Source organism: Schistocerca gregaria, chromosome 9, assembly GCF_023897955.1.
Source record: "Schistocerca gregaria isolate iqSchGreg1 chromosome 9, iqSchGreg1.2, whole genome shotgun sequence".
In the NCBI taxonomy this organism is placed as follows: Eukaryota; Metazoa; Arthropoda; class Insecta; order Orthoptera; family Acrididae; genus Schistocerca; species Schistocerca gregaria.
The window spans coordinates 218382359-218397717 of NC_064928.1; the positions used below are offsets into that span (position 1 = coordinate 218382359).

Below are 15359 nucleotides of genomic sequence, written 5' to 3' on the forward strand. Positions count from 1 at the left end.
CGAGGAGTTCCTTGAAAAATTAAGCTGATTCTTATTGTATTGCTGATAGCGTTTATTTAAACTTACGGACTGACTTTTTTTCACGTTCATGAACACTTATTTTTATCTGTTATTAGTTTTATGTTGTAAGTTCATGTACTGACCTTAGAGATTTGCTCCTCAATTTGGTCCTACGGAACTTGACGTGTAAATAAATAAATAAATATTTCGGCTATCCATCTGACAACCGCCTTCGTGGAAGACACCGCCGCGCTGCTCCTGCTACCGCTGAGTCCTCCTCAAAACTACCGATGCCACAGTGCCAACTGAAGTCCTCTATAGCGTGATGGAGTTGATAATGAAAAAGCAGCTATTAAGTTATTTTGAAGGAGATAACCTCTTCTATGACAAGCGGCACGGCTTTCGTTAAGGCTAGTCAGTAACAACTGCACTACTTCACTTAGTTAAAAATATAAACTGAAGAGCCAGAGAAACTGTTACACCTGCCTAATTTCCTGTAGGGTCCTCGAGAGCGCGCAGAAGTGCCGCAACACGAAGTTGCATGGACTCGAATAATGTCTCAAGTAGTGCTGCAGGGAATTAACTCTACGATCCCTGCAGAGCTGTCTATAAATCCGTAAGAAAACGACGGGGGTGATATTTCTTTCGAACAGCACGTTGCAAGGCATCTCAGATATGCTCAATAACGTTCATATCTGGGGAGTTTGACGGCCAACGGAAGCGTTTAAACTCCGAAGTGTTTACTGGAGCCACACACTAGCATTTCTGGACGCATTGTCCTGCTGGAATTGCCCAAGTCCGTCGGAATCCAAAATGGACATGAATGGATGCAGGTGATTAGACAGGATGCTTACGTACGTGTCACCTGGCAGACGTATAAGGGGGCCCATATGACACCGACTGCACACGCCCGACACATTACAAAGCCTCCAGCAGATTGAACAGTCCCCTGCCGACATGCAGGGTTGATGGATTCATGAGGATGTCTCCACACCCGTACACGTCCACACGCTCTATACAATTTGAAACGTGGCTCGTCCGACCAGGCAACATGTCTCCAGTCATCAACAGTCCAACGTCGGCGTTGGCGGGCCCAGGCGAGACGTAAAGCTTTGTATCGTCCAGTCATCAAGGGTACATAAGTGGCTCTTCGGCTCGGAAAGCCCATATCAGGCTCATTTAAATCTTGATAACATACCACTGTAGCAGCAGTAGCCGATCTAACTGCGCCAGACACTTGTCTTATATAGGCGTTGCCGACAGCAGGGCCGTTTCTGCCTGTTTACATACGTCTGTATTTGAATACGCATGCCTATATCAGTCTCTTTGGCACATACGGGGTCTACAGTACTGACACTCTGCGACCTTAGTAAGGCATTTTGATTGTGTCCCACATAACGACCAGCTAAAGTCATGTGGTATTGGGAGGGAGGTGTTTTCAAACTGTCAAATGCTACCTAAATAACAGAGAACAAACTGTCAGTGCAAGGAGCAGATTCAGGTGAAATGAAGTCAAAACACGGTCTGCCACAAACATCCGTAATAGGACTTCTGTCGTTCTTAATTTTAGTTAATTACATAGGCGCTAGTGGGTACACACTGCAGTTTGCAGATGAAAAACTTTGTTCACAAAAAGGGAGAACGCAGTTCAGGCTGTTCAGTACTCAGGAGACCTATTCAGCGTAGCCAAGGTCTGGTTCACCACGAAGCAGATAAAACATAATGAAGACGAAAAACAGAGAACGATACGCAGCCTCAGAGGTGCTGGAACACTGGATGTACAGCAGCTGTCCAGCTATTGATCTTTTTATTTGATACCAAGTTAACCTGTCAACGGCACACAAACCTTTTATGTTCCAAACTCTCATGGGTTCTGTACCGGTTGAGCCGTTGCGCAGGTTACAAGAATGTGTTTTTATAGCAACAGAAAGGAATGTGGATCATCACCTCAAGTAAAAAAAAACTGACCACTGCAAACTATTTTCTCCAGATTAGGAGATCTGACTCTTTGCAGCAAATTATTTTCAGTTGCCTTGTTCCCCCAAAGACACATTGTAAGTTTCCAGAATGAGATTTTCACTCTGCAGCGGAGTGTGCGCTGATACGAAACTTCCTGGCAAGTTAAAACTGTGCCGGACCGAAACTCGAACTCGGGACCTTTGCCTTTCGCGGGCAACTCCTCTACCAACTGAGCTACCCAGGCACGACTCACGCCCCGTCCTCAACTTCACTTCCGCCAGTACCTCGGCCCCTACCTTCCGAAGTTTACAGAAGCTCTCCTGCGAACCTCGCAGAACTGGCACTCCTGAAAGAAAGGAAGGTAGGAGACGAGGTACTGGCGGAAGTAAAGCTGTGAGGACGGAGCGTGAGTCATGCTTGGGTAGCTCAGTTGGTAGACCACTTGCCCGCGAAAGGCAAAGGTCCCGACATCGAGTCTCGCTCCGGCACAAAGTTTTAATTTGCCAGGAAGGTTCACATTATAAGTTCATCAATACAGCACTCGCTAGACAGGGCAAGATGTCGATTAGCTAACATGCGAAAGAGCTTCCCAACGGTGGCCCAAAAATTGTTCAGTGTTCTACTGAAGGATATTCACTCATTACCAACGGTACATATTTAGGGAGCATTCCTCGTACAGAATTGAGAACACTCCTCTGATGAGAGAACGGTGTCTACCTGAGCTGCAACACAGTGCCAAAAATATTTCACATTGCTCTGAGCACTAAGGGACTTAACATCTGAGGTCATGAGTCCCCTAGAACTTACAACTACTTAAATGTAACTAACCCACAGACATCGCATACATCCATGCCCGAGGCAGGATTCGAACCTGCAACCGTACCGGTTGCATGGTTCAAGACTGAAGCGCCTAGAACCGCTCGGCCACACCGGCCGGCAACAGTGCCAATGAAAACGGCAGCAACGCAGCTATTTTACTACACTGTGTTGTAATATTGTTTGTCTTTTGTCATCTAGTCCCTAAATTTATGTTTTGTACTATCCACTTCAGTATCCTAGTTTCAATTGCAAATATCGCATTAATTTTATTGTTCCAACCATGGCTGGCGAATGAAAGTGGAACTGGTGATAAAGGTAATAAAGCTTGGCTTAGAACTGACTGCTGTTGACATTCGAAGCATTGTGTCGTACGAAAGCTATCTGCTTGCTGAGCGTGCAAGAGTGCTTGCTCGTCCTTCTGGAACTCTGGACCAACACGTCGCCCGCTAGAGGCTTTTGTTCGGCTACTGGCGTACGAGGCGCAGCAAATAGTCATCCAGGAAACAAATCCGTTGCCTTTCTGCTAGGGAAAAGTTCACCAATAGTTCGTGTATAAATCGACGATGAACAGCACCTGTTAATGTGTCTCCAAAACTGCATTTTCTTTTTAGCCTGCCACGCACCGTTCCTGTTCACACATTGATACTGACGCGAACCTGTTGGCAAGCCGCTGGAAGAAACTGCATTTTTTTTTTTTTAGTCTGAATTCTGTGTGGAGGGTTCTCAACCCAGATGTTGGCTAGACAAAAAGTATGTTTGTGAGGCCTTTTTTGCCCGCTTTAAGCAGTACTACCTCTTTTTGGAACACGTGAGGCAATACTGACTTTACGCCTTATCTTAGAAGAAACATTAAGGAAAGGCAAACCTACGTTTCTAGCATTTGTAGAGTTACAGAAAGCTTTTGACAATGTTGACTGGAATACTCTCTTTCCAATTCTGAAGGTGGCAGGGGTAAAATACAGGGAGTAAACGGCTATTTACAATTTGTACAGAAACCAGATGGCAGTTATAAGAGGCGAGGGGCATGGAAGGGAAGCAGTGGTTGGGAAGGGAGTGAGAGCAGGGTTGTAGCCTGTCCCCAATGTTGTTCAATCTGTATATTGAGGAAGCAGTAAAGTAAACAAAAGAAAAATTCGGGGTAGGTATTAAAATTCATGGAGAAGAAATAAAAACTTTGAGGTTCGCCGATGACACTGCAACTCTGTCAGAGAGAGCAAAGGACTTGGAAGAGCAGTTGAACTGACTAGGCAGTGTCTTGAAAGGAGGGTATAATATGAACATCAACAAAAGCAAAACGAGGATAATGGAATGTAGTCGAATTAAGTTGGGTGATAACTGATGATGGTCGAAGTAGGGAGGATATAAAATGTAGACTGGCAATGGCAAGGAAAGCGTTTCTGAAGAAGAGAAATTTGTTAACATCGAGTATAGATTTAAGTGTCAGGAAGTCGTTTCTGAAAGTATTTGTATGGAGTGTAGCCAATTATGGAAGTGAAACATGGACGATATCTAGTTTGGACAAGAAGAGAATAGAAGCTTTCGAAATGTGGTGCTACAAAAGAATGCTGAAGATTAGATGGGTAGATCACGTAACTAATGAGGAGGTATGGAATAGAATAGGGGAGAAGAAGAGTTCGTGGCACAACTTGACAAGAAGAAGGGACCGGTTGGTAGGGCATGTTCTGAGGCATCAAGGGATGACAAATTTAGCATTGGAGGGCACCGTGGAGGGTAAAAGTCGTAGAGGGAGACCAAGAGATGAATACACTAAGCAGATTCATAAGGATGTAGGTTGCAGTAGGTACTGGGAGATGAAGAAGCTTGCAGAAGATAGATTAGCATGGAGAGCTGGATCAAACCAGTCTCAGGAATGAAGACAACAACAACAACAACAACAACAAAAACAACCTCTCATGTACTTTAAACCTGTATATTACGAACTTGCTGTATCAAAGGCTTCACACAGTTTGCTGAGTCCCAACAGCAGTATGTACGTAAGTAGTGCGTTTCCGGGTATTCAGCAGCATTTTTTGTTCCCAATTTATGCACAACGCCGCCTTCTTCAAGCGCTGTTACATGTACTCGCTGCCTGGGCTCCAACCAAACTGTGAACTACTGTCTGTCTCGCACGGCTGTTTATTTATAATTGAGGCTCCGAATGCTCACTACGGCCATTGAGGCTCTTTTGTTTTCCAAAGTCCTCCGCCTTGGTATTCTGTGTAACGCAAATTCTGTCAGTGTTGCAGTGTTGCCTAGCTCCGGTGGACGTGGCGGCAGGTGAGATATCTTATTGAACTCAGTGCCAGACGCCGCACCTTGTTTAATTTGAAACCTACGCGTCCCTGTTTATTAGATTTTCCGACATCTTTCTTTCAACAGACTCCTTAATTAAGCAGTCCCATAAACTAGTCTGCACTTCTATACTGGTCTCTCCTCCCCTCCTCCCTATTTCATTTCACAATTTGGTCTGAGACAGCGCTCGGCGATAGCTGATTTACTTGCTTGTTTTAGTCGGGTCTGTCAGAAAAGACATAAAAAATAAATCCACTGTTACAGGCAAATACATTAATAGACACGTTTTTCTTCAACTCGGTGCCAACATATTTCGATCCTTTCCTGTCTGTAAGCTAAGATTTACAGTGTGTTAACTGTAAGACGGCAGAGTTATGAGGAGAGTGCGGGGAGAGGAGGAAGCAAGCATTGGCTGGCGAGGGGAGGGGAGGGGAGCCGTTGGGGCGGGGGGGACAAGGCACACCTGCCAGTTGCAGTGCTGGCACTACAAATTGCACGTCATGCTTACACGAAAGCAGGCGAAAGGCTTGGAAGTAAAACTCGCTTTAATGTTGTTCGTAAACGAAACTGAAATCGTCATATATATATATATATATATATATATATATATTTTGTGTGTGTCTAGTATGCGCTCACAAACCATTCATCCGATTGCAGTGAAATCATCGATCATTACTTCGATTTCTCCACTTCTTCTCCTAAGTTGCACTGCACGTATTTTTTTGAATCTGGAAATGTACTGTAATATGGATGTGTTTCGAAATAATACAGTAACAAGTTGTATTTACATACAAAGCAATACGGTAGCAAGGTAATTCGGACGAAATAGGGGGCTCCTTCAAAGTGATCGCGAACAAAATATCTGAAATGGAAACTCACCTTTTCTTGCCAGGTGTTTGTGGTGATACGCCAGGATGATTCTTGGAAAACTGTTTGAATCTTCCAATGCTTCGCCTGCTTTGTCTTGTATATGTAGCAGCTCTCACTGAAGATTTGTAAATGGGGTGAAGCAATTTTTTCTGCTCCTTTTCCCTTTCGCAGCATTCAGTCACACGGAATATAATTTTGGGAGCATCGCTACGTAATACTGGTTTGCTTCTAACCCTAGGTCTACCGGTAGGGGTTGTTGGCGACTCCCGAGATGGGCCAGCAACTGCCTCTTCACTCATTTTGATAATGTTTAGCACAACTGCACAATAAAAAGACGCAGAACAGTACAGAGCAAAACAATAACGAAGCAGACGACAATGGCTACCTTGTACAACACAGTCAGCTACGTAATGTTGGCAGCAGTCGACACTGCGTGCCTACCGAAGCCTCCCGACGTTTACCGACTACTACCGATTTAGGACTAGGGAGAGGTGTGCCATCTAAAAGTTTACACACTGTACATTATACACTGGAGCGCCAAAGAAACTGGTACACCTGCACAACATCGTGTAGGGCCCCCGAGAGCACGCAGCAATGCCGCAACACGACGTGGCATGGACTTGACTAATGTCTGAAGTAGTGATGGAGGGAACTGACACCATGAGTCCTGCAGGGCTGTCCATAAACCATACAAGTACGGGAGGGTGGAGAACAGCACTCTGCTAGGCATCCCAGATACGCTCAATAGTGTTTGATGGCCAGCGGAAGTGTTCAAACTCGGAAGTGTGTTCCTTGAGCCACTCTGTGGCAATCCTGGACGTGTGGGGTGTCGCATTGTCCTGCTGGAATTACCCGAGTCCATCGGAATGCACAATGGACACGAATGGGTGCAGGTGATGAGAGAGGATGCTTACGTAATTATAACCTGTCTAGACGTACCAGAGATCCCATACCACTCCAACTTCACACGCCCCACACTATTACAGAGACTTCACTAGCTTGAACAGTCTTCTGCTGACATGCAAGGTCCATGCATTCATGAGATTGTCTCCATACCCGTACACGTCCATCCGCTCGATAGAATGTGAAACCAGACTCGTCCGACCAGGCAACATGTTGCCAGTCGTCAGCAGTCCAATGTCTGTGTTGACGGGTCCAGGCGAGGCGAAAAGCTTTGTGTCGTGCAGTCATCAAGGGTACACGAAGGGGCCTTCGGCTCCGAAACCCCGTATCGATGACGTTTCGTTCAATGGTTCGCATGCTGACACTTGTTGACGGAGCAGCACTTCTGTCACTTTGAACGATTCTCTTCAGTCATCGTGTGTCCCGTTGTTGCACAATCTGTTTCCGGACGCAACGATGTTAGAGGTTTGATGTTTTACCAGATTCCCGATATTCACGGTACATTCGTGAAATGGTCGTATGGGAAAATCCCCACTTCATTTCTACGTCGGAGATGCTATGTACCGACTATAACACCACGTTCAAACTCCCTCACATCTTGATAACCTGCCACTGTAGCAGTAGTAACCGATCTAATAACTGCGCCAGACACTTGTTGCCTTGTATAGGCGTTGCCGACCTCAAGCGCCGTGTTCTGTCTGTTTACATATATCTCTGAATAGGCGTGCCTATACCAGTTTCCTTTTCGCTTCAGTGTATATTACAAATAACTGAATCAAGCCTGTGAAATGAATTACGTATTTTGTAGCGTTATAACCGTGGGACATGAAAGACACATCACGACGTCTTCAAACTCAAATATGCATAGCATATCTCTGTGTGTGAGTGGACACTAAGCTGCTTTTTATCGATCATTATTGTCTCAAACGGCAAACGACTACCTTAAACGGCACTTGCTTGATTTCCAAAGGTATTTTTGTAAAACGCTACTACATCAGAACTGTGTGATGCAGTGCCCAGGTAGGATGATATTGTGTGGAGACTGCGCCTCGTTGTTACCAGCCTGGGCAATTGTCCCCGTATGTACACACAATCACAGCGTGCATACACCTGGGGAAGTGTACAAACACCCGGCTGTCCAAAGACATTCCGGACCCATAGAGACACCCGACTGCCTTAACCGGAGGCCCAAGCACGTTCTGCGTTCCCCACATGACAGCTGTTACTTTACGATAGTGAATACTAACCATCTGTCGACTGTGACCACAACAGCAGCCCAGTAAACATCAGACGCTTACTGCGTTAATACGCCCCTTTCTTTTCAGTGTACGTATCATTGCCGTATAATGAGATGATTGGAAGCTAACACTGGTGTTCAGTATACTTCTGGATCCATCTGCGTACATTTCTGCAGTCTTTCAATTTTCAATACACCAGATCGTCATGCACCGCCGATTATCACCAGCGCTAATATCATCCACAAAAATGAAATGAAACCAGACATAACCTGCGGCCAGGCGTCTCGTCCGTGTTCAGTGGTCATTTTTGTTTACACGTGGACGCACCAACTGCGCGTATTGCCACAGGCGGCTGTCTGCTGCACAGCTTGTCACCTGAACGATCAAAGTGATCTGATGAGGGACAAAAAAATGGTTCAAATGGCTCTGAGCACTATGGGACTTAACATCTGAGGTCTTCAGTCCCCTAGAACTTAGAACTACTTAAACGTAACGAACCTATGGACATCACATACATCCATGCCCCAGGCAGGATTCGAACCTGCGACCGTAGAGGTCACGCGGTTCCAGACTGAAGCGCCTAGAACCGCACGGCCACACCCTCCGGCGATGAGGGACTATCTTTTTCGCGAAGACAACAAAATAACGTAACAAAATGACTGGTGACAGAGTTTACTACTGACCAAAGCAAAGTTCATAGAGGATGTTTTTATCAAACGGTGTGTGCTATCCTGAGAACTGAAAGAATAGAAAATGTCTCACCTATACAGTTTAAAAGATATGCATTTATTTTAACGCGAAAACAAACTAGCAAACACAAGAAACAATATCTAGAGCGCAGCAAATAGCGCCTTTTTGCTTTATCCTTTTTATCTCGTTAACACCAAATTTTTTTTGCAAGTGATTCATTCATCGTTGAAATCATTTATGTGGGTGTACATCTGTTCTTATTTATGCAAAGAGTAGGCTTTTTCTCTGCAACATGTAAATACTATTTTACTTTCGATATTTCGTCTCTCTTGCAGAGGAGTAGTGGCAGGGAAAATATCAGGACCTTGTACAACCTTTTCAGCGTGTCACGAAAATAAAGAAAACAACACAATAAAGATTAAGTAGTCACGGAAGCACTACATGCATTTTTATAATAGGAGTGAACGTTGCAAGAGTAGGTTAACTTCCAATGTTAGCAGATGCTGTCCCCATTCAGTTTCTGCATATGTGCAGAGCACAGTGTAATTGGAAATTTAGAATCCCACATTCAGCACATTCTATACATCACTGACTTTATAGACACACCTGCTATGTGTTTGGCTGCTGATTTATTCGCAGGCACGGTAGGTGCATGTGTTTCGAGTACCTGATTTTCACTTGGAAGTCGTACTGGAGAATGGGTTTTGGAAGACATGCAGCATGAGAACGGACAGGTACAATAGTAAATTGTGAACCATGGAAAAAAGTTAGAGGAGGCCCTTGCCCAATAGTGAAAATACAACGCCTGAAAATGAGGAATGCCGTAGTGGAGGAGGAGGAGGAGGAGAATATGACAAACATGAAGACAATGACAACTATGGTGGTAATAACAATGGCTGTGATAATTACGATGGTGATAAGGATGGTTGTAGTCGTGGTGATTTGGATCTGGCATTGAATGAGGACGGAGGCGGTGGCGACGAGAGGGGACGGAGGCGGTGGCGACGAGAGGGCACGGAGGCGGTGGCGACGAGAGGGCACGGAGGCGGTGGTGACGAGAGGGCACGGAGGCGGTGGTGACGAGAGGAGATTGAATGGTTCTGACAAGAGGAGATTGAGGTGGGGAGGTGGTGGTGACGACAGGAAATGGAGGTGGTGGTGACGAGAGGAGACGGAGGTGACGAGATAGGATGAAGATGGTGATCAGGATACGGATGTTGATGAGTGAGGAAAGTGGTGGTCGTACGTTAGGATGAATGTGTTGATGGCTGAGGATGGAGATGGTGACGAGTGGGGACTGAGGTGGTCTTGTGTGAGGATGAACGTAGTGATCAGGAAGGACGAATATGGTGGTAAGTGAAGGGATTGTTTGGATGAGTCAGGACGATGTGGTGATAAGTGAGGACAAAGATTAAGATGAAACTGATGAAGATGGAGATGATGGAAAATTATGATGGATTCTCTTCTGTTCTTCGCACATATTCAGACTGCTCAGTTGGATGCATTTAATTGAAGACGTCAGCCGTCTCTTCGGTTGCAGTAGGAATACGAATAGGAAAACGAGGCCAAATAGACAGCGTAGCTTTCACGGTGTGGCAGATGTCACTGACCTGCTGGGAGCGCGGCCTGGGCGGCGGGTATCTGGGCGGCGTCTTGGTGCGCGCCACGAAGCTGTCGGGCACGTCGACGGCCATCTCGCGGTGGGGGGCGCCGTCGTCCATGGCGGCCAGTTCCAGCTCCAGGTCGGCCTGCTGCTGCTGGAGCTGCTGGGACGCCAGCAGGTCGTCCGCCGACGCCGCAGCCGCCGCCTTCTTCGACGACAGCTCCGACGACTCTCGGTGCCTGCAACAGACGGCGGCGCGTCTCAGAGCAGCGCTCCAGTGGTACATGGTGGACCAGGCCAGTAAAGGGAGGAACGGTAGCAAGTGCTATGAGCAAGTTAACTGGGCTGAACGGTGCTCGCCTCCGTCACGTTTACGTGGTGGAGAAGCCGGACCCCTTAAACCCAGCTGCCACCAAGGAGATGCCACTTGACGAGTCATCCGAGCACTATGCGGCAATCAAGTACTCCACAACATTTCCGTAAATACTGGCCTGCGAGGGTTCCCCTTGGGGTCAGATATAAAGTCGCGTCGGAGGCCTACAAACGTGACATGAATTTGAGGAGAGTTATGCCAATTCCGTATAGGTCATTAGAATAAACTGATCACTTGTTGAAACTTTCTGGCAGATTACAACTGTGTGCCGTACCGACATTCGAACTCGGAACCTTTACCTTTCGCGCGCAAGTGCTCTACCATCTGAGTTACCCAAACACGACTCACAACCCGTCCTCACAGCTTTGCTTCTGGGAGTACCTCGTCTCCTACTTTCCAAACTTCACAACGTGGTCTCCTGCGAACCTTGCAGAGCTAGCACTCTTGGAAGAGTTTCTGTGAAGTTTGGAAAGTAGGAGACGAGGTACTGGCACAAGTAAAGCTGTGAGGACGGATCGTGAGTCGTGCTTGGGTAGCTCAGGTGGTAGAGCACTTGCCCGCGAAAGGCAAAGGTCCCGAGTTCGACTCTCGGTCCAGCACACAGTTTTAATCTGCCAGAAAGTTATCTGACCACACTCCGCTGCAGAGTGAAAATCTCATTCTCATCACTTGTTGTTCAAAATGTATTACATTGACGCGTTTCGGGCACCGCCCATCATCAGCATACCAAAAAGACAAGTCTTCGTACAAAGTATGTAGTCACATGGATCAGTGTTCAGCATCGGTACTCACCTAACAGTCAGTTGAGTACTGATGCGGGGGAGTGGGACATATAACTACGCACTTTCTTTGAAGACTCGTCTTTTTGACGTTCTGATGATGAGTTGTTCCCCGAAACGCGTCAATGCAATAAATTTTGAAAAAACAAGTGACCACTTTACGTATTGGCGTAAATCCCCTAAATGTTTTCCTCGTATCAAAGTCCAACACCTGTGCAAATTACCCTGAGCTAGTTATTAATAGCGAGGGCAGATCACTGTTGATGGAAAGCTGGCAGTCGTTTTGGAATTAGTGACAAAAAAAATTCAAATGTGTGTGAGATCTTATGGGACTTAACTGTTAAGGTCATCACCCCCTAAGCTTACACACTACTTAAATTATCCTAAGGACAAATACACACATACACATGCCCGAGGGAGGACTCGAACCTCCGCCGGGACCAGCCGCACAGTCCATGACTGCAGCGCCCCGACCGCTCGGCTAATCCCGCGCGGCGAATTAGTGACCACAACCAACCTAGGCACTGCCAAATTTGAGACGTTGCTAGAAATGAAACCAATAAAACTGTACGTGTATTACACTACAACAGCTGGTGCACCTAACCCTTTTAGTTGTTTTACGTAGTTCAGTCTTATAATTAGAAACTATGATCAACAAAAATTAATCTTTCACGACAGACAGAGTGAGTAAGTCCCTCAGCAGACAATCCAGCCTCTCAGCATGCACCATACAGAGTCTTCACTAGAGACCTCTGCTTCCAGTAACATCTTCACGACTGGAGATCGCCAAAAATACTATTAGTATTCCGAGCTGGCTTCTGTCACCTTCACCTAAACATCAAATAATGCAGGTTTTTATCAAAATAGGCATTAGTCACAAGTGACCGCTCCTAGAGAATTTCCTCTCACACCGATTCTTGTTTCAGCTTTTAACACACGAAAACTAAAACTTTTTGAAGCATTGGCAGTGTGTACAACCTCCACTTCCCTTAACTGTGGACTATAACCCAGCGTGAATACAATGTATGACAGTGGTCATCAACATGAAAGCGAAATCAGATAACAGCTAATTCGATCAACGAAGACAGGTATCTTCCTAAATCAATCGTGTCAAACACAATAGCTTTTAGTTTTATCGAATCAATAATTGTTTAATATGCCACATAGAGGCAGTGAAAGATATACATTGCACGAATAAAAGTTCGTCGATTGTACGTCTTTCGAATTTTCGGATTTTTGACATATGGGACGAAGATAAAAATACCGAAACACAGACAATTGTCAGACTTTTATTTGCAAAATATATATTAATGTTCGTAATTCTAAAGTAACGAGACAAAATTTAACAAAGCCTTCAAACAAAAAAAGATTTTTTATTGAGTCAAGGAACAATGAGCCAGTGAGCGGTCTGGTGCTGCTAGCATCGACTGCCTCTTTTTACGAGTTTAGTGTCCACGAATGTAAATTGTAAATGTTACTCCACTTCCTTGGTTCTGTTGTCATTGTTACTAAAGTTCAAAATTTAGTTTCACATTTTCAAGTTGCGGTGAATGGTATTGGTAATCTTAACGCTTTTACCAACAAATAAAGGACACGCGACAAAAGACATTCAACAAAACTTTACCAGCCAATGTGTTGTCTCTCTGTAGTCCAAAACATTATACTTCGGCTCACAAATGCCATTGTCTCAAAGCAGTGCGTCGTTCACTTAGAATTAACCAGTAATTTAATTGTCGAATTTCCAAATCGGGAAAATATTTGTTGCAGTCATAATTCCTGACCGATGACAAATGCTGACTGCTAAGACTGGATGGGCAGCAGAAGAAGAAAGCAGCAGAGGGATAACAGAAACCCTGGCAGCTGTTGGAAAGCGAAATACTCACCAACAACGTGCGTGCAAGCTGTGTGTCATATGGCTGACGTTTATAAAGTGGATAAAGACGGTCTAATAAATGTTCCGAGGCCACAAAATACTGATAACATAGATTATGTTACATTACGGTTTTTTAAGGAGGCGATAATACACAGCTTTGAATACTTCCGAAAAATCGCGATTTGTCGCAACATCTATATGTCGCCTCCTTATTGAAACTATTTGTTTTGGTCAAAGAACAGACAATGTACAAACATAAAAAACGACGTTAATTACAACTCCAACGCCCAGCTAGGGCCAGTTCTGTCTATACCAGTTTTATGTCTTCAGACGACAGAAAATACAGGATATAGGAACTATTTATGCATAAGGCATTATGTTAACACTGCGAAGCAAGAACTTAAATTGAATTGATATATTTTAGTGATGTGTCCTATAATGTATAAATCGGGCTCTTTCCTGTATCCTATGATTTTGATGAAGTTATTGTATATGAGATTACTAATGCCATTTTCATGTTTGGGGTTAGTCTGTTGCTGGTTTTAAGAAAGTAGTGACGTACAGCTATTTTGCGAAATCATGATTTCCAGAATTTTTTTCAAAATAATTTCCCCCCCTCCCCCCGGTCTCTCTCTCTCTCTCTCTCTCTCTCTCTCTCTCTCTCTCTCTCTCTCTCTCTCTCTCTCTTCCAACCTAGCACTCGCTTGTATTATGTGATTATTGTAGTAATTGTCATTTTTATGTCATAGTCATTTCTAAATGTTGGCTTCTATATTAGATGCTTGTCATCATGAACTTAACGTAAAACACGTAGGGTGCATTAAACATAAGAGAGCGACTGACGGAGCGATCTTGTCAGGTTAAATAAATAAATGCGTAACTATGAATATTTATTTCTGGAACGGACATGCTAAGTCAGGTGTTGGTTATTTGGTTTTCAAACACTGGCGGATTGTATCAGAATATACTGATTATTTACAGCAAAGTGGGAAAATTGGTAGAAGCCCAACTATGAGAGCATCGGTTTAGTTTCCAGACAAATGAAAAACACACGAGGCAATATTGATGGTACGGCATATTTTGGAAGACATGTTACAGGAAGACAAACTTTGTTTGTAGACTTACACAAAGATATTAACAATGTTGACTGGAATACACTCTTCGAAATTCTGAAGGGAGCAGGGATAAAATGAAAGGAGGAAAGGCTATTCAAAAACTATACAAAAACCAGACTGCAGTTAAACTCTAAGCATATAAACGGACAGCAGCAGTTGAGATTACACATGACTGTAGCCATCTCCGACGTTATTTAATCTCTAAACCGAGAAGGCTCTAAAGGAAGGAAAGGAGAAATGCATAAAGGAAATTAAATTTCATGTAGACGAAATAAAAACTCTGAGGTTGTAAATCCGTCAGAGGCAGCTAGGGACTTGGAAGAGTAGTTGTGTTAAGATTACCAATACCATTCACCGCAACTTGAAAGTGTGAAACTAAATTTTGAACTTTAGTAACAATGACAACAGAACCAAGGAAGCGGAGTAACATTTAAAATTTGCTTTCGTGGACACTAAACTCGTAAAAAAAAGGCAGTCGATGCAAACAGCTAGGGACTTGGAAGAGCTGTATAGTGTCTCGAGAGGAGGATATGAGATGCCCAACAACAGAGCTAATGGAATGTATTCGAATTAAAGGAGGCTGTACTGAAGAAATTATTTAGGTAATGAGCTGCTGACAGTAGTAGATAAAGTTCTCTTACTTGGGGAGTAAAATAACTGATGATGATGATAGAAGTAACGAGGATACAGAATGTATACTTACAATATCCAGATGAGATTTTAAGAAGTTGTTAACACTGAATATAAATTTAACTCTTAGGCAGACTTTTCTGGAGGTATTTGTCTGGTGTGTAGCCTTATAGACGACAAAAAGTTCAGACAAGAAGAGAACGGAAGCTCTTGAA

At 44.4% G+C, this 15359-nt stretch overlaps 1 protein-coding gene across 1 annotated transcript in view; it reads right to left on the reverse strand.

Moving 5' to 3' along the window:
* Nucleotides 1–15359, reverse strand: part of LOC126292004 (uncharacterized) — an 807472-nt gene that overhangs the window by 181143 nt on the left and 610970 nt on the right. The window contains exon 5 of the mRNA XM_049985788.1: nt 10382–10613. Within this exon, the coding sequence (XP_049841745.1) occupies nt 10382–10613 (232 nt within the window). The remainder of the gene's footprint in view (nt 1–10381; nt 10614–15359) is intronic.